Raw genomic sequence first — 19,949 nt, 5'->3', positions numbered from 1 at the left:
TTCCCTCTCGGTGATCGCTTTAATTTCTCCCGTGGTACTAATTTCCACCGACCCGCCCCGCCCACGCAGTCGGGCCGATGCGTAATCGTTCGTTATTGGACGAATTTACACCGCCGCGTAACCGTGTCGTTTAATCGATTCGTCCCGGTCACCGGCGTCGCGAGTACGTTGCGGAAAGTTGCGTCACCGTTTTCGTAACCCGTGTCCGATTAAAAGCGCACGCGCATCGAAATTCATCGCGCGTCGTCGCGCGGTACACGCGAGTGTAACTCGAGTGGCGGCTGGTTCGGAAAGCTGAAGATCGGTGTAAATCATCGGAATTCTCCCCACGCGATACCACGAAAAAGCTTATTGCGCCGCGTCTCGAACTCTCGTGTTATATCTCTCGTCTCTATCCCCCTCTCCTTCATCGATCGACCTACCGCAACGCGCGTACGCGTACTCGCCGCAGAGCCCCGACTATGATCGTGCGAAAAGTCCCCCGGGGTTTCGGAAAACACGAGTATCTCGACGCAGAGGAACCCTGCTATCTAGTAGGACCCCGTTCCGTCCGAAACTCGAGGGTGCATACACGGTGGCATCGAGATTCCGGTGTAATAACGCGGCGCTGGAGGCCTGCACGAGCGAGGGGGTGTGTAAATGCACGAACCGCCGAGCGCGAGGGACGGTATTGATTTTCCCTCGTATTTGGGGTAGGACGACAGTGTTACGACGCAGTCCGGCGAGCCAAAGGATTCGTCACGGGGTGAAACGCAGACCGAAAGTAAAACGAACGAGCTCGCGTGAGAGATCAGTTAGTCGAGGTCGCAGGGTGGAGCAGATACGCGTCGCACATGACGTTATCAAGGACGATGTTCGGGGGTTGTGTGTTCCGGCACGTTGCTGGAATAGCGCGTAAACAAATCCAGGGTGAACCAAGGTTAAAATGGAAACCAACGTCGAAATAGAACGCGCCGTTGGCTATTTATTAACCAACTTATCCAAAAGGTATACACGTCTACCGGTGAAAAGGAAAATCAAAATTCGCGCCTGTTCTCGATCGGTACGCGTATAGTTCGAGGATCGAGATCGAGGTTCGATCCTCGAGGAGAGAAATACGCGTCGAAACGTGGAATTGGGCGGAGAGAGGCTTAAAGCCAGAGGATTTGCCGGCGTTCGCCGTGACCTTGCTCTATCGCGTACCTTCCGCTTTAAGGAATCCCTCTAGCGGGGTTACTATTTCAAACTTTCCCAGGTCTGGCGCGACTGGCCTGCGCAGTGCGCCGCTCTCCGCGCGCGAAATACGAAATAACGTAATACGATACGCATTACGTTGAATATAGGGATGATAAATCGCTCACCTTGATGTGATAGGAGTTCAGTTTGGTCCGGGGCAGGCTGTTGAAGGCGCTGAAGTCCAGACGGCGAGAGAAGATCCCATTGGCACCGCAGCTTTGCCTGTAACACGAAACAAAATAGCGCGTTATTCTCAAGGGGTTCGCCGAATTTTCCGTCTCTTTTATTTATCAACAGAGAAAATAAGAGAAGATTACGTCTCGTCGCTGTACGAGACGTAATAAGTACAGCGACCACGGGTGGTCCTCGTGGTCGGGGATAATCCCTTTAACATCCGACACGAGAGAAAAATCGGGGTTCCCGCGCGTTTCTCCCAATACATAATAATTCCCTGCTACGACCCTCGCTCGATAGTCCTCGGTGCGTGGCGAGGGTGGCTTTTCGAGCACGTACGCGCGTTTATCCTCGCGAGTCGATGAAAACGAGCAAAGAGCTTTCCCTCTGGAAAAGAGGGAAATTTTCGGGGTACCTGGAAACTTTAGAAACCTCGCGGAACGCGAAGCCAGTCGAACGTAAGGAAAATTCGACTGCTCTCGATCGACTCACGGGAGAAGCAAATGGAATCCGCGCGCGGAAAATTGCTCGGCCAGATAATTCCCAAAACGTTCGGGGACCGAGCGAGACTCGGCAATGGCGGCGGCGCGACGTGAGCCGCGGCTGCGAGAGGATTCGGGATTCGATTCTCCATCCGAGGAACGCGCATATAGCCAGGCACGCGTATCTGCGTTTCACGCTCGGCTGGCCCCGATGTCGGATTCCGCTGCAGAGTCTGCGACCGACGTGGAAGCCAATAACGAGTAACTTCTCCGCGACTCGATTCCGACTAAATTTCACAATGGGACTGGCAGCGCAAGTTCCGCTACTTGGAAAACGAAATCGACGAGAAGGAAACTCGGGAAAGTTCCCAGACGCGGAACGATGCCTCGCGATGCGCGTGGCAGGTTTCCATCTGGTATCCGTGCGTTTCTCGTTTAACATTCGACGTTGTCTCGGGAGATCACCCGACGATTCCTATCGATGGAAAAACACGAATATTTTCATGTTGCTCGTTTCTCATACGGACGTGTACACGCGTGCGGGAAAATCGCAACCGATTTGCGGAGGTCTGGCAGGGTCGGAAGTGGGAAAAGGACCACGAGTGAGAGACGACAACGGAAAGACGACGCGAAAATGAAGGAGAGACACGGGGAAAAGAGACGCGTCGGAGTGGTATTATAGCAGCGGTTAGGCAGACGAGGCGGACGAACCGATGGCACAACGCGCTCGGTGGGGGCCGACCTTAACCTTGGCCTCCACTCGAGCGGATCCCGTCCTCTATCACCGCCCGTATTCGTAACTTTTGGCAATGTCAGCCGGGGGTCACGAAAATATTGCGCGCCATCGCGGCGTGCATCGACGCATGCCACGGCCACCGTGCATCGTGGAAAAAGAACGACCGCGAGTGTCTGCATTATGCAACGCGACCGGCGCGACGCGTCGCTGCATTCTTCGCCGTCTCGCCCCGGCTCTGACGTCGCACGTGCGTTGACCGAATTCGCGAAACGTGGAAACGCGCAACGGAAGAAAAATATTCCCTCCCCCGCTGCCGAAATACCGACAATACCCCCCCGACGAACTCGATGGTCGCGCGCGCGTGTACGTGCGATGACTCGCGATCCGATTTTATTCGAGCGTAGAACCGCGCGAATATGCTCGAGAGAAAATGCAAAGTCGTTAACTCCGCGCGCAGGTAAGAGGAATTCGTCGGTCCAAAAAAGGATCGCGCGAGCCTTCCGCGCATTTGCATATAAGCGGAGCGTAACGAAGCTGCGAGTAATCGGCGCTCGAAAAGCGATATTTACGTCGGATTGCGAGAGACCGGGGCCCACGGGACAGGCGGCGTTTGCCCGTAGAAATAGGGGGCCGCCGCGCGTGGTTAATTTACGCGATGCGAGAACCGAGAGCAAAGCGACCGGTTATTTTCAATCACTGCCACTTACGCGACTCGCACGCCTCCCCGCCGATCGCTCGATGACTAACGCGCCAACGCGGCTTGCGCAACCTCCGCGAGAAGCGAGAATCGATAGAGAACGGGGGATTATATTATTTGGTCGGGACGCCGAGAATCCTCGCGTCGCGTGGCCGATTCCCACGAAATCCGCTTCTCTCTCTCGCGTCGCGATTAGCCTCGCGAGCAGACCCGCTCTCGCGCGCACATTTGCATACCCTGCCATTTCGAGGCTCGCAAAGACGTCGCGGCGGCGCGCGCGCGCGCGCGGATCCTCGTCGACAACCTCGCCGTTACTTTCTCTTTTAATTGCCCCGCGGTGAAGCGCGATTCGCGTAAAAGGAGAACCCGGGACGGCCTCCTGTCTTCCTCTCCGCTTGCCCGAGGAGGCTTCCTAAAAAACTACCCGCGAGCCATTAAAAGCCGCGGTGCAGCTGTGCACGTAGTACGTGTACGTGACGATCGTTGAAAAAAGGCCCGTTTCGCGGCTGAATTTATTCCACCGGGGAACCGGTTTGCGAGCAGGCCGGCCGTGCATATTATCGCGAAAACGGGCCGGGCACAGAAGCCGCGCACCGGCGCGCGTTTCTCCGGCAAGAAGAAAATTATTATCTAACCTTGACGCGTCAGTAGGCCGTCGTGCGCGTCACTTCCGAATCGAGGAGCGACCTGGAAAGAGGAAACCGGCTTATCGGTGGCGTCGTCGAGAGTTCTACCGGGTCGACCTCGCCGCGGCGATGCGCCATTGTTCCTCCGCGAACGCCGAGAAAACCTGCCTCTGACCAGCTACCGATAGCGTTGGCGGTGTATCGCGCGTCGAGGCGACATCGGTTTCTTTAAATAGCCTTCTCTCTCCATCCGAGAGGAAAACCGTGGCGAAGCGATACGCCTATTTATAGTCAAGCTCTCGGTACCATTACGCGTAGCGCACGGATCGCGAGACCGGATTTGAAATTCTAATCGAGCAATTAGCCATCGTCGTTACCGCGAAAATCTACAGAACCACGGGTGGAGGATGACTTTGAAAGTTTCCATGACGTCCTCTCTCCGCCGGACGTGACGAGCGCCATCGCGGTTCTTCGCGAGGTCTAGGTACCCCGCAGCACCCAACCCTCTCGCGATCGACACCCAACGCACGCCGCAGCACCCTATCTCGGTCGGAGCATCCCGTAACACGAGCCTCGTTACGCCAGTATTCGCGAGTGAATCGGTTTTACGCAATTCGAAACCGTCCGATAATACAAGTCCGAGCACGGATCACGAGCTTGAATTTCTAGGAAGCGTTTCGCGATCTACGTTCCTGCTTCCTAATCGGCGCATGAATGACGCCAGACGTTGTATATCGCCAGACTCGAGAGGGTTATGTACCCTGGCCATTGCGTGCACGCACGGTTCGCCATGGCTTATCCATCTATCAGACCTTCTCTCTCGTAAATTATCGCTTGGTCGAGCAGACTCGATCCGACTTTTCCTCGAAACGTGCCAACGATTTCTGGTAATTCCGACGTCGACGACGACTAGCTAGACTGTCAACGGACGCTCGAGGACGAACTAGAAAACGGCGTAGGATGGTGGATCGAAGAAGAGTGCTTCGCGGACGTGCAACCGCGAGGAATTCGCCAAGTCCCGAAACGATTGCCGAGGATGACGACGGAAGAAAACGCGTTTCCACGAAGAAAGATCGCTGATCGGGAATTCAGCGTGACCAGGTGGCTCGATACGAGCGGTGGAACGACTCGGAGGAACGAACCAAGGCCGCGTACGCGTCTTGCAAAGTGATTTGCGAACCCAGTGCGCCGCTGCAAGGACGCGAGCGTTACACGCATCCGGGCTGCAGCTTGTTAAGCTTTCGAAGGCCAGGCAGCGAGCCCATCCTTGGAATTTTAATCGGACTATTTGCCTATCGCGTCGCTTTCGGCGCCGTAATGGCCGGGGCCCGAATTTCGACCCACCGGTATCGCCTGGTTCGGCACGAATCCCAGTGCCAACCGGACAAAACAAATGCAAATTCTCGCGCGTGGTGAGAGCGAGAAGAAAATGGAGGAGCACGATCGGGAGAGAATTGGGTGGAGAGTTGGAAGAAACGAAGACGAATCGAAAAGCACGATCGATGGCGATTCGGTGACAGCAACACGCGACCGTGCACCCACTCTCTGTCATTGGCACGCGTGACGACACCCGGAGCCGACACCTGCGTACACACGTTCGACCCGTACCGTATTTATAGTCGATAAACGACTTGTTTACGCAGGCACGCGTTTCTTAGGCGCCTTGGGCTTTTATAAAAAGGGGACGCGGAGCACCGACGGAGAAAGAAGAAAGGAAACGTGGGAGGAGGGCGGAGGAGACGCGAGTTCCTCTTCGTCTCGTAGACGCCGCGAAAGGAGAGCGCGAGAGAGAGTTGCAACGGTCGGCTGACGCATTAACGATGTTTTTCACTCGAGGCATTTTTGCGCAGTTAGTCGCCGCGATAAGAAACCTCCTGACTCAGATGCCCTTCCGTTTCTGTTCACAATGACAGCATCCCGCGCTGCTCTGCCGCTCCTCTCTCGCCCAGCCGCCTAATATCATCGAATGATCCGAGGAACCCGTGGCACCGACGAAAAACAAACGTTTAACTGCCGGTTCTGGGCGTGACGACCCTCGTCGTCGACTCTATATCTGTGACGCAACACGCGCTGCCGCGCGCACGCCATCGACAAAAGAGGAATCACGCTGGAACGCGCACCGCGACGCCGGATAAAGTCACGAGTTTGCATTAGGCATCGAGCTGCGTGCCGTCAGATAACGGCACCGATTATCGTTCTTCGCAGCCGGATAATCATTCTCCCCATATCGATCGGGTCAGGCTAGGACGCGTGTTTTTCGCGCAGATAAGCACGAGGCGATCATCTACGGAAATTAATCTCGCTCCGGTTTCCGAGTCCGCCATTTTTAACGATATCGTGCAAAGTTTGTGGGACAAGTCGAGATCCAGTCCAATTTTTGTATATATTTAAAAAGTTACGCTACGCGACATATGTAAGGTTTGACAGTCTCTTGCGCGAGTGCGTGCGATGTATGCTTGCCAGGTGGCGTCTGATGGGGAGCCGTGCGAGCTATACGTCTGGTCGCTTGGCCGAGTGTGCACATTTCGTATTCTCTTTCTTCTCTCGGACGTACACGTATGTATTAAAGATAAATTGTTTAACGCCGCTCCTGTCGTTGCGCAAACAACGCGTGTCTTACTTCGCCTCGACCACGGGAAGAAAATTTAACGACGCGTCTCTTCGATGATATTTAATTCCTGTCTAATTCCGAAACTTTGCCAGCGATATCTTTATTCGGCGTGATAGCAGACCTTTTTTTTCGCTAAACAAAGCGAGACGCGTCGCGAGGGTCCGCGGCAACGAGAGTGTGCACAGTGGTTGGCGACGCGATAAATTCCGCGAAGATACGAGAAGAACGCTTCCACGTAATAAATTTGGTTACGCGCTCGGCGTTGGCTACGCGGTATCTCGGTACAAGCTCTGGTTTTACGCCACCGTGCGAAGTTTCGCCAGATGGGTATCATTAGTACGCAAGAAGCGGTCTCCGTCGAAGGGTGACTCGTAATCATCCTTATCCGCGAACCGATCGATCTACCTTGGCAACCAAATTGCAAGGTAGTCGGCTGTACCATCGACGAGCTGTTACAAAGTTGCACGGGGGACCGTGATTCGCGAAAGACCCGAAGACTCACGGTGTCTCGATGTCCTTGGGAGCCGAGGATGAGACCGGCGGGATTCGCTTCACGAATTACTTACGAAGGACGTGAGGATCCTACCAAGGAGGCTGCGACGAGCAGCTGCCCGCTGCAATTTCCTTCGACGAACCAAGCGAGACACGTCTCTCTCTTCCTCCTGGCTACGAGGCAGAGGTGAGTAACACCAACGACTGCTTCCAATTCTCCCAAAGCGACTCGCAGGTGTGCGCTAATGAGTCGAACCACGATAATGGATCCTCTCCCTCTCACGGAGGAGGAACTCGGACACAATGACCGTCCGGTTCGTCCACAGTGTCGCGTTTTTACCGGCTTCTCATAACCGATCCTGGCTACGAAAACTCTTTAAACCGCGATTTCCCACTCTCTCTCTGTGCCTCTCGGCCGTGTGAACACGGTGGTAAGTACTGGTTATCCGCTATAGTCGGAAAATATCGATCGACGACTTCCGCCAGGGTGAAACCGAGTCTCTGACCTCGTGTCCATCGAACCGAGCCACCACCACCACCACCACCACCACCGCACTCTATCGTCCAAGGTTCGCGAGGATCTCTGGAAATAGAATTCCAGGCTCCTTTCTCGGGGATAATCGTGACGGATGTCGCGAACGATACCAAGGGTCTTCATCAACCCCTTCGGATATCTAAACCCTCGAGGAGGAGCTGTAATCGCTGCCTCGCTAGTTCGATAAAGTTATATTTACAATGTACACTCCGGTGCCCCATCCACAGATAATGAACCTTCTACTCCCAGACTTTAACGCGGAGTAGAACTTGAACCAGGTACTGTACTCGAACCAGGTACTTCGCCAAGTGCTGTACGAAAAATTTCTACGATCTCGTGCAAAAGTTTCGATGAAAAATTCTACCCTGGAGTTTCGTCGGAGCTGAAGCGAAGTTAGCACCGACGTGTTTCCTTTTGGAAATTACTCGTTACAGATGGAAAATTACGAAACGCAATTTTGGATTTGGTTTCTCCGAGTACTTATATCGAAGCGAGGGTGGAAGACACGAATCGTCTGGGGATACACGTTGAACGATCTCTAACGCTGGAAGGACATTTTCTTCGGCCATGTAACACGTTCTACAACGGGAGTACAATCGAGATATCGTGTTTGCACTGTCTACAAGGCCTCTCCGCGATAAGTGTACCTCGATATTTACACTTTCGCCGCATAGACTTTATCAGCACGGAGATTCCACCGACTTCCAAGCTGAGGAAACCGCTTTGAACCTACCTACGCTAATAACAGTGTTTCCCCCCGTCAGCCATTGGGGGTCAAGCAATCGCGTTCGGGTAGAGGACTCTAGGTGACTGGATCTCTCTCTAGCCACCCTGAGTCTGCACACTCGCGTTGGACAATCGGATAAAGCGCTTTGGAAGGACGAAGAGTCGCGGAGGAATCGAGGGACCGGTTCTTCCGGTCGGTTTGAGGCTTCCTATTAATAGTCGGCATAAGTATGCGGAATGGGGAGGCGCGAGCGAGGGAAAAAAAGACGCGACTTTCGCGAATGACAAAGCGAGACGAGGACCGTGGGCTGACACCGGTCGCCGATACGTGCACCGAATCGGGAATCGCGCTCCTGTAGAGTCCGCTTCGCCGCGTGGGGCCACGCATTCTGGCTTTAATTGTATGCTAATCCGGTCCTAGCGTTCGCTCGCTAATTAAAGAGCAGAGCCGAGAGCGCGGGTAAACATCCGCGAGCGGATAGCGGAGGAAACACTCGACCGATTGCGCGACCGATTTCGTAAAATGGCGACGCGAGTCGCGAAAACAACTCGCCGCTGTCAACGATAAGGATCTGGCATAATATTAGCCCAGCAAACAAATTTCGATCGGCTGAATCAAACCCGCAGCTCTCTCCTCTCTCTCTCTCTCTCTCTATTTCGCATTTTAAATTCAAGGGAACAATAGGCGACCCCACTTTCAACGTGCCACGCTCGTTCGCCACGTATCCCGACGCCATTGTCCATTCCTCCGGAGGTTAAACGATTTTCAGCAGGCTCGTGGAAATTCGAGGAAGGATAACTCGTTCGTTTTCAGAGAAGAATTCGTCCTTCCACGAAGCAGAGATACCGGACAGATTACACTGACGCCACGACTCGGACCCACGATCAGGTGCGAACGATACTAAACGACTAGGAAAACTCTAGCGGAGGCGTCGAACTTTTAGTTTGTTTTTCGCTCCGTGGCGAAACGAGTGTGTGCTTCTGACGTATAGTTTGTTCGGCAGATACCGCGAGGTCGTAAATTATAATATCTAGCGACGGTCCCGATTGGCACCGAAATAACAACGTCCGTCTACGCGCGCATCTTCCTCGCTTTGTATCTCGTGTATACATATCTAATATCGATATTTCCCATGGAACGAGAATATTTCCCCCGAAATACTGGAAAAGTCGAAGGTTTTCATTCGGGACTCGAAGAGCCCCCCTTCTGTCGGCGAAATTATAATCCGTTGTCCTCTTCGCGACGCTTTGGGGTCCCGGTTTAGAATGGTTGAATCCTCCTGGCGTATTCAAACTCCACCGTGAGAACCCTTCTTTTCCCTCGATATCGAATCATCGAGTCAAAGCGTGTACATCCGTGTCCGGTGAAAAGCCAAAGGACCGAAAAACGGGAAAACTGGTCCCCCCACCCGATCCTCCCACGTCGAGGGACACAAGACGCGTGTCCGTAAATACACCCGGGGACGAGGTACACAGAGGGAGAGAAAGAAGATCTTTCTCGACGAGCGTTTCGTTAAGTCCCGTCCACGCCCTTTGTCGCCGCGAGCTGGCTTTGACACTGTCGCCGGCTGTTGCGGCCTGAAAGCGCGCGATTTTACGTGTGTCAGATTCAGGAATCGGCCCCCTCGGAAGCGTCGGCGGCGAAGGGGGACACGCCGGCGTCGACCGAATCGTTACACACGATGGCTTTGTGCGACTCGAGTGACTCGTCACCGAAGCGTGGAACCTAGAAACGAATCTAGAAACCAAAGTAAACCAACTCGTGGCAGAAAGGACGCGCGACCCGTCGATAATCGCAACGCGATGTTTATTTGCCTTCCAAGAGGACCTCGCATAGCGACCAACCTCGACGAGAGGTTTTCCCGAGCACGAGTACACGCCTCGGGAAAACACGAGTATTCCGGGGAACATAATGACGAGTTTACAAATAATTATCCCGGAGACGTACCCCCTTATTTGCTCGACTCCATTCGCCCTTTCCTTCGATACCCTTCCAAAAATATTTGTACCTCTGTCTGTACAGACCCGCCGATATTAATACCGAGGCAAACAGACGGCACGAGAGAGAAACGATCGGAGAGATAAGATGGAAACCGTGCAGCGATAACGGCACTCGCATGCCGGTTTTATCAGCCGCGAAGAAGAGGGACCGATTACGAGAAATTAAGCGATTCGCGACTGCGTGGCCCGCGGTTCCAGAGGGAACCGGGGCGCGCCTTGGTCTCCGGCAGACCTCGCGCGATAACGATCCGCAGTTTCTGCACGCGAGTGGATCCCGAACGACCAAAAGAGGTGTTAGCGGCCGAGAGAAGCCGGCGAAACTGGTTTCTAAAACTCGGTCCACGCGCGCGTCCGACCGCTGGAGAAACTGGCCGGGAGACGCGCGATGATAGCACGGGATGCCGTATATCGTGAACGAGTGTGCGGCTGGCACGAATCCCGGTGTCCAATAAACCGAAATGGAAGTCCGGCCGCGTGTGACGGAGCAAGTATAAGGACCGTGTGAGCTCGTATAAGGCGTTCCTTTATCCCCGGCCGCGATAGCGGCCCGAACCCGAACGAATCCCGGGGTCCGACACGGAGCCAGAGGATTACCTGAAAACTCGTCCACCGGTTAATCCGCTTCGAGTTTGCTCGTACGCAGTTATACGCGCGCCACTAGTCGAGCTACGAATCTCCGGATTACGCGTCGGGGCACAGAGCACGCGAGTTTTCGCGAAATTTCGATATCCGACTAACGATTCCTCCCCCAGTTGTCCGAGATCCGCGTCCAGGTGTGTCGCGTATCCGGGAAACCTCGCGATCTTCCGATTTTCCCAAACCCACCCTCCCCCGGATTGTTCGTCAGGAAAGAGTCGATTACCCACGGCGAATACTATTATTTCCAGTCGTGAATATCTTTTCGGATTCTGTGAATTCCAGCGACGATTTCTTCGTGTCCATAGGTAAGGCCGTGGAAATTAGAAACTGCGGCCGCGGAGAGGAGGAGGAAACACGCGTCGCGTGGATTCCAGCGGTGTGTCGACCGCGAGCCGACGGAAGGACGCGGCTATTACGAGAGAGCTCCGGCACAACGGCGCAGGTAACCTTTGTCCGACGTCTCTAATTAAAAAATTCCTCGCGGTGCGCGGCGGGTATAGGCAAGGGGCCGGGAGCAAAAGTTGGAAACGGGCGGCCGCCGATGCGAGATCCACCGCGGCGCCAACGAGTCGACGCGGTCGATCGGTGTCGTAATGGCCCCCGCGCGTTTCGCGAACTCTCGCATAATCGCGTTACGTAAGTCGAAACGAATTTTGTATTCGACACCGAGATACACCGGGCCTCTCGGCGTCATTGTTCCAGGCACGTCAGAGGGGGAAGAAAAATACGAAGAAATCCTACCGCGCGGATTACGTTCCCACGAAACTCCTCGTTGGACCCCCTCCTCTCTCCGGAGAAATCGCGAAGCGCCGAAAATAATAGCCGGTAAATTACGATCGAGCGAAAATAGCCTGGACGAAACGGCGAAACCGTTTTCCAGATAATCGAGCATCCCTCGGTTGCTCGGTCGACCGGTGTCTTCGAGGAAGGAGATGACAGAAGAAAGGTGAACGAGGATGACGGTGTGACGGTGATCAGGTAGCCACTCGCTTTCGGCTCTTCCTCGTGAATGACAGAAAATGCAAGCGGAGAGAAAGAAAGAAAGAAAGAAAGATTGGCGCCTCGAGAGGAGTAAACACGACGTTAACAAACCAATTAGCAGTAAACCACCCTTGGGCCCGTAATAATTTACACTCGACTACGCGCCAGCCACGTTACCGAAGAAATAACCCAAGGAGAGGAGAAAAATTCCCTTCGTCTCCGCGATTCTTTTCCTTTTCTTTCTCGACCAGTTCCACCGCTAGGCCCTCCACCCTGACGAGGAGGTGGAAAGCCCGGAAGAACGCGCAGGCGAAGGAGAACGAAGATAACGTGGGATCGCGTAAATAAGGATTCACGGTGCACCGCAGAGATACACGCGCAAGGATCCACACAGCGAACGGGGGTTTCTTTGTTCCTATGGGAGTAGAGTTCCAAGCGCTGCTACTTTTCCTCCGTGTCTGGAGGAAACTCCGCTCGGACCCCTCCCGCGGCGTCTGGACGGGAGAAAAATCGGCGATTCGCGAAGGATACGAGAAGCTAGCCGGTTCTGCGAATAAAGGAAGGGCGAAGTCGGTGTATCGAGATTCGGAGGAAAGCGAATTGAAAAGCGGCTCCTGCGGGAGGACCCCCGAAGTCTCTTGGTCTCGTCTTCCACCCTCGAGAGTAGAAAAGCGTCGCGTATATACGTACGTGCGTACGTGACTGGATTTTTAATACGTTTCTTAACGAAGAAGAGTCTACGATGCAGATTTAATTCCACGCCCGGTAAGAGAATCGGCAGAAAGAGAATTGCTCGCGAAATCTTTGATGCGCTTCTCGAATTAAACCTGGCTCACTGTCACCGGGCTACCTGGGTGCTCCCCCGTTATCCAGGGTAGACGGCCGCATTATGCATTTATACGCTCGACATTGTTCGCCTCTGACACTGTTAGAATATTCCTAGACTCGTCTCTCCGCCTCTGCGAACTAATACAATGGGGCTGGATCTCCCTCCTCTGCACGTGTGAATACGTCCAGGAAGAGGTCCACCGAGTGGTGGAATTTAAAGGACCGACACACACGCCTGCTCCCGTGGGATCCCCCGTCGATTCAACGAAATCCTCCGACGACCTATTCTTCCGGATGCGCGTGCTCCGTCCGATCTCTCTCTGACTCGCGTTCCCGCGGAATTCGCAGCGTACAGTCGAGTGGGCCCCCCCTCTATCTCCGAGGCAACGTCGTCGCCCACGCGGGCCCGGTGCTCTCGTGACGGAATATTTTCGCTGGCCAAAAGGAAGATGGCGAGAACATGGTGATGCAACGACGGATCTCGTCGTTGCATCGAATACAGGCGCGCGCGCGGGCTTGTGCCCCGAACGCGCTGTGCCCCATGGGTCAATGTCGGCGTCGATCTTTAATGACTCGCCGGTTTGTAAATGATCGCTAACAATATTTACAATGCTCTCTATCCCCTCCCGTTCCTCGGCCGCGATAATGCGCGATACAACCGGCTATACGATTCTCGACCCCCCGTCCCTCTCTCTCTCACTCTTTCTCTCGCAACGAGCGCCGAAATCGACCCGTAAATAAAAACAAGGTCGCCGCGATGAGGGGACACGGTGCGCAATCGAAGAAACGATTAGGTCTCGAGATACTCCGCGTTATCGTGGCACGCACAGCGCGATATTCGAGGGATCGTTCGCGTGGATCGAGATACACCGAAACGGTGGTGATTTCCCATGGCAAAAAGCCGCTCCTCCAACCGGGTCGGGACTTATAATCGGCCAGATTTCTATATCTGGTCGACATTTGTTTCCGATTCCCGAAAGTGGTCGCGGCAATGGAACCGGTCCGACCGGTTCCCTCGCAACGTTTCGTGCCGGCCAGATAAACATTTTTGCAATAAAACACTCGGTTGCGTATCGTCCACGTCGAAACTGCCTGGCCCGCCTGTATTTATCGCGGCCCCTCTCCTCTCCCACGCCCATTGCAGAACCGATCTGCCATAATTCCCGTGGTCGTTGAAATTCCGGTTCGATCGCGAGAGTCACGCGCGAAAATCTCGGCGGAAATTTTGCGCAAAGAAAATGGCTGCGCGATTCTCGCGCTCGTTTCTCATTCTCCGCGGGGAACGCGTGAAAAGCTGGAGAGGGGTCGCGGAGAGGGGGACGACGACGGGGCACGACGTTCGTGAATGTTAATAACGTTCGGGAAGGCGCATCGTTGTTTTCTACCCGGCTTTACGCCACCACGCATTTGCATAAATTTGACAAACACCTCGTTACGAATGCGACTGCATTCAACCGCGCGCGCGAGTTGCTCGCAAGAGGCCGTATATGGCTGGCATAAGCTAGCGAAACTTCGAATCGAACGTAAATTTTGCACGGATAATTCCGACAGGCTGGAGATATTGCGTTTTATATTCTTAAACACCTCGCCGTTGCACGCGCTGATTACCGGATGAGTCACGCGAGTGTCGCGATTAAGCTCGTAATCTCCAAACTTCTCTCTCTCCGCAGCGTGAAGGACACAGGAGGAACTCGGTTAAATCGACTGGTTAAAAATGCGCCGATAATAAAGTCGCCCTGTTATTATTAACCGCGATATAGCGGGGAACGAACGACGGGCAACAGCGGGGGTGGAAATTTGAAGTTCGCGGAGCCCCGCCGAGCGCCGGATATAATAAAGTTTAATCCCTTTATAAACTTTGCAGCTCGGCCGCGGCGATATGGCCGCCAAGCGCGCGTTTCGTTCGAGAAAAACCGTAAGCCTTAACTAGACGCGTTGAAATTACACACCCGCGTAGGAGAATAGACAGCGAGGGCGATGAAGAGGGGGGTTGTTTCTTTAAGAACTCGGCGGCTTTTTAATAAGTGGAAGCACAGCCACGGATCTCGTTGTTTCCTACGCGAAATTTCTCCGTAATTTACGAGCAAGGAAACGCGGGACTCGGAGGAATCTCTGCTTCGAGAGGTGGAGAAGAGAGGACACGCGAGCACATCTCGCCCCGTCGTCTTTAAGATATCCTTGGGGCGGTTCGTCGGCCCGAAGGGTCGGGGTTCAGGGTCAATCCCCGAACTCGTCCTTCCTCTCCCGGATCCCTTTTTCTCTCGGCTTATTTCCACTATTACTTCGCGATTCCGCGTAACGACCGCTTTCCACCGCAGAACCACGCGACAGAAACAACGCTTCCCCGCTCGGCGAGCAGCACGCGACTGCGAACCCTCTTCGTCTCTCGGTGGATGAATTATTCCTCCTAGCGAGTGCAGACGTAAGCGCAACCGTGTCGACGCTCGCGGAGTACAACATCGGCGACACCGATTACTCGAGCATCCGCGTTCATTGGTTCGTTGAATATTCATAAACCCGTTATTTATCGCGCGTTTATAGACCCGAGTGTGTCTTCGACGAGGATCGCGATCGTAAATTCGGAGGAACGAGACTTTCGACTCACGATTTCCGGTGCGTCGATGGAACGGTAGCCGTGACATTTCGACTCGATTTATCATGCATTCGCGATCGAGCGAACGGGGGTCGTGATCGTGGCGTATCGGTTACGAGTTGTTTCGTTTCGTTTCGTAATTGTTCGATTGAATTTACGACGCGTGGCGGAGTAGAAGAAAGAGAGGGGAGGAAAGGCTGAGGTTAATGGAGTCGTCGATAACCGAAAATAGAATTTTTGCCAAACGACCGCTATCGGAAATTTCACCGAGCTCGGCCACCCGATGCAACCGGCCGCGCTGTTTGTTTTCCAATTTGCCACGGCTTTTTCCCAACGCGTTCTACGCGCGAGCAGAGAGAGGCACCACCACCGCGTGTATCCGTGTGGGTTCCGTAGGGGGCGCGCCGCCGACGACGTTAATACGCAGCTTCGCTCCCTGTTACCAATTATCGTGCGATTAAACGCGATCGTGCGAGTATAATTCGACTACCACTGGCTACAATTTGCCTCGTTACGCGTTTGCATTTCGTTCTCGCGAGCAGAACCGCGCGATTAAAGAATAATACAGGGAACCGGTACTTTGGCGAAGAACGATAAAGGGAGTCGAGAATGAGGCCGATCGAGCAAAATCGGTATCTCTCTCGAGCGTACCCCGTTGCTCCTCGGCGTAATTCGCGTAACGTAATCATCGTGATCGATTATCTCGTGAAAGTTTATTCTCCTCTCTTAGCGATTTCCTCTATGCATCCTCCTGCTTCTCTGGCTGGATCGAATATCTCCGGTATTGCCGCGCGTGTGTGCGCTCACCGCGAGAATGCGACGGAGAACAGTTCGTTCGCAGGCAACCCTTTCTCCTTCGCGATTTCCATTTACCTGACGCAGCCGCGAACCCGATCTTCCAGATGCACACACACGACCACGTTATCGTTATCCGGTAAGCCTACACGCACGCGTCCATCTCGAGGAACCGTGCAACTTTAGATCGCGAAAGCAGGAATTCGCAGGTGCCCCGGCCGACAATGTTACGCGAGAATTCCTCTCCGGGTTCCGGCTTCGACTGTCGTGTTTTCCCGTCGAGTAAACGAAATGTTCGAAAGAATTTCAGAAATTCCGCCGAAAACGGTCCCCTCCGCCGTGAACGATATTGTCCCTCAACTCCGAATTAAACTGGCAAACGCGCACGGAATTTCACCGCTTCGCCGGAAATTCAATAATTCTTCCCGCCCGAGTGCCATCCCCTCTCTGCCCAGGTACCCTGGAGCCCCCTTCTCGCGGGGTGGTGCTTCGGCATATCTAAATCTTTCTCTACCTTCCAGGATCTCGAAATCCGTTATACAACGGGGTACCGGATCGATCGAATCGCGCCATAAATCTATACCCAAAGGCCAGTCGTTCTCGACCAGAGTCGCCCCCCCTGTCGACCACGATTTTTAATTACCGCTGGGGGGTGAAGCGACGCGATTGCCAGGTCGAAGATTCGTTCCCATTAGCCCGTGCATCCCTTATTTGCCGTCACACGCTTCCCCCATCGACCCACCACTCGTTCGCCAGGTCCCTTTGAACCTCTCGCGAGGCTCCGTGGCCGATCCCTCGAAGCGATAATTCGTAGGCGGTAAAGCATCGAAGTTCTGCCTGGATACGCGTACCTACGTACGTATATATGCCTGCTCTGTCTCGTGCACGGCCTAATGAGATCGTAAAACGCGAACGAAACAAGGACTTTCCACCCCTCGCGCGAATAATTCGATACAAACGTGGAACGGGCGACGCACGCATAGACGGAACGAATCGGGGGGGGAGAGAGAGAGAGAGATCGCGATCAGTGGAACGGCTGCGGAATACAGCCGCCACCACGCTCTTCGTCGTTATTTATTTTTGCTTAAAACGCGAGTAACGCGCGGCGGGGGTGGAAGAGACCCCTTGGCTCGTCGCACTTGGGCGAAAGCGGGATTTATAGGTCGCGTTGCGGCGCCGAAATGTCTCTATACGCGAGGCGTAACGCGAGGGTGATCACGGCGCGGTCTGGATGAAAGAAGAATCACGACCGGCATAAATTCGAATCGCGCTTCCCGGCAAAATGTCGGCGAAATATCACCCAGCACCGGCATATGCACCCTCTTCTTCTTCGACCTATCGGTTTCCTCCGAACCGCACACGAGATCGGTAATAAAATTCGAGACTTAGACCCATCGAACGTTATATCCGAGGAATAACTCGCGTGGAAAAAATGATCCAGAGATTTCTCAGGGAGAAGAAACCCGGGGCGATATTTGCCAAAGGATTTTGACCGAGTCGCGACGAACTCGCGAAAGTTCCACGCAAGATGGAAAGCGGCGGACCGAGGGATAGAGAGAGTTCCAGGGGACTAAGCTCGCGGTGGTCTTTTTACGAGGATGCGCGCAAAAGAGAGAGAGAGAGAGAAAGAGAGAGAGGAGGAGAAGGCTGCGGAGGACTTTTTAACAACATTCCCGGCGTTCGGCCCGTTTAAATACATCGTGGTGGCGTGATTCCATGCAGTTGGCCTTGGAGGCTGCTAGAGCGTCAAGCTCCTCTCTTCGCTCGCTGGCCCTGAGGAGGTGGCCACGGTCAAGGCTACGAGGCACCCTCCTCTCTCTTTCTTCTCCTTTCCCGTTCTTTCTTCGCCGCTCCGCGCGGCCATCCTCGCCGCTTTATCCAATCGCGACCAACACCGACTCCTGGCGCTTGTTCCACGCGTGCACGTACACGTACTTCCACCTCACACGCGCGCGTGTCGAGGGACAGAACAGCGCCAAGGGGAGAAAAGGAGAGAGAGAGAGAGAGAGAGAAGGAGCCTAAACTCGGCCGCCGGTGCATTTCGGTGCATTTCAGTGCACGTGAACCACGGCCTGCGAAATATCTGCCGGCGCGATTCGCATCGGCGCGATTCGCATCGGCGCATTCGAAACGAAAACCTTCCAGTCCCTCGTGCCCCCCGCGCGGTACTTGGTCGTTCGATCGCGATAAAGGGATGGGGGGCGTTTGGGATCCAACGATGCACGAATTTCTGACTTCTCCGCGCGCGAACATCACCCACCCTGAGACGGAGCCGTAACCGCAGCAAGATTCCACCACGGCGATAACGGGGAGAATAAATAATTTGCATCGCGGAGATAAAGGGGGGAAGAAGCCTGTAACCATGAACCGTTGCAATCGCCTCGTCTCTACGGCGCGAAGATGACATCGCGAAGAACGGAGAAATACGCGCGGAAATATTAAACGCCTCGCGCGCTCATCGGGGACCGCTATTGCAGTGCCGAATAGGAACTCGCGAAACCATCACCACCGCTCCCCAGAGTTGACGAGATTCGACGAGGTCGGAAATAAAAGATCGAGTACGCGGCTGACAACGCACGCACAGTGTGCTCGCAACGAGGGGAGATTTCAGCAGGGGCTGCTCATCGAACCCGGTGGAAAATCAACAGAAATAGGACAGGTTCCAAGACTGGATCTAAATATAGAATACACCCGGTGTGCGTACTATGGGTGGGGCATCCTCGTAATCCTCGTGTTCGCCACCCTTCGTCTTCCTCTGAGCTATAACCGCGCGACCTACACCGTCCGCGTTCCCATATCCCGCGGAAACCGTGCTTCCGAGACTTTCCCGATCGATTCTTCTCTTCCTCCACCTTTCCACACCCTCTTTTACTCTTCTTTCTCTTCGGTACGAACGTATAGGATTGCACGAGCTCACCGAGACTCGCGGCTTCGTTCCGTCGACGCGAATATGGCGGCCTGTTTGATACCCTAAGCTTTCAACCGTATTCCTATACCCAAACGGACACCACCCGATGGATATCGAAGAAGGCTCGCGCGGATAAAAGGGGGCCGCGATCGGGACGTCGCGCGTTTTCGGATACTTTGAAAACCGGCAGCTACAAAGGACACGAGGTACGCGCGGGAAAAAAGAGCCTGGAAGCGGGGAGTGTCGGCTATCTACGATTTAGATCTTCGGTCGGTCCTTTGAAAGATGCGAGCGACGATCGAATTACCGGCGCAATTCATCCGTGAACTTCTGCGTGGTCGAGTATGTCGCGCGTGTTCGAGAGGAGCCGCCGCCGGTGTTTGTACACGCTCGAGCGGACGCCGTGCCGAAAACGTTACGCCGCCGATACGCCTTGTATTTCTCGATCCGACACCCTTCCTCGCGTTCTCCACGCCAAGATTCCGGGGGCCTCGCGCGTTCTCCTTTTTCTCCGGTTCCTCGAGTACGACGGAGACCGGCTTTTTCCGTCATTTGGCCACCATCTGGCCCGTGGGGCGGCTCTCTCTCGCTGCTCTCCTCTCCTTCCACACCCAAGTATTTCGCGAAACACCGCTCTCTCTCTTCTTCTCTCTCTGCCCTACGCGACCACGCTTTCTCCGTCTCTCTCCACCGCGATTATTTATAGCCGTCGTATATATATTCGCCGCAAACGCGAAACAACTTCGCCGCCCAAGAAATGAAAATATTCCCGGCCGCCTTCTTTTTTATACGAGCTTCGAAATCGCGCTATAAAAGAAGGAACGGAAGCGTGTGCTTTCCATACGGAATACGCGTTCGTTCGCTTTAACCCCCTGGAATACGCTCTGTATCCTTCTCCCCCGACCGAGCA

At 54.3% G+C, this 19,949-nt stretch overlaps 1 protein-coding gene across 1 annotated transcript in view; it reads right to left on the bottom strand.

The window, feature by feature from the left end:
- Positions 1 to 19,949, bottom strand: part of LOC108551511 (headcase protein) — a 157,876-nt gene that overhangs the window by 135,789 nt on the left and 2,138 nt on the right. Inside the window, exon 2 of the mRNA XM_017905715.1 lies at positions 1,341 to 1,437. Coding sequence (XP_017761204.1) covers positions 1,341 to 1,437 — 97 coding nt within the window. The remainder of the gene's footprint in view (positions 1 to 1,340; positions 1,438 to 19,949) is intronic.

The sequence above is a fragment of the Eufriesea mexicana genome, unplaced genomic scaffold (assembly GCF_001483705.2).
Source record: "Eufriesea mexicana isolate 0111107269 unplaced genomic scaffold, ASM148370v2 scaffold3014, whole genome shotgun sequence".
NCBI lineage: Eukaryota > Metazoa > Arthropoda > Insecta > Hymenoptera > Apidae > Eufriesea > Eufriesea mexicana.
The sequence above is the reverse complement of the archived record's forward strand: the minus strand, read 5'-3'. Positions and strand labels throughout refer to the sequence as shown.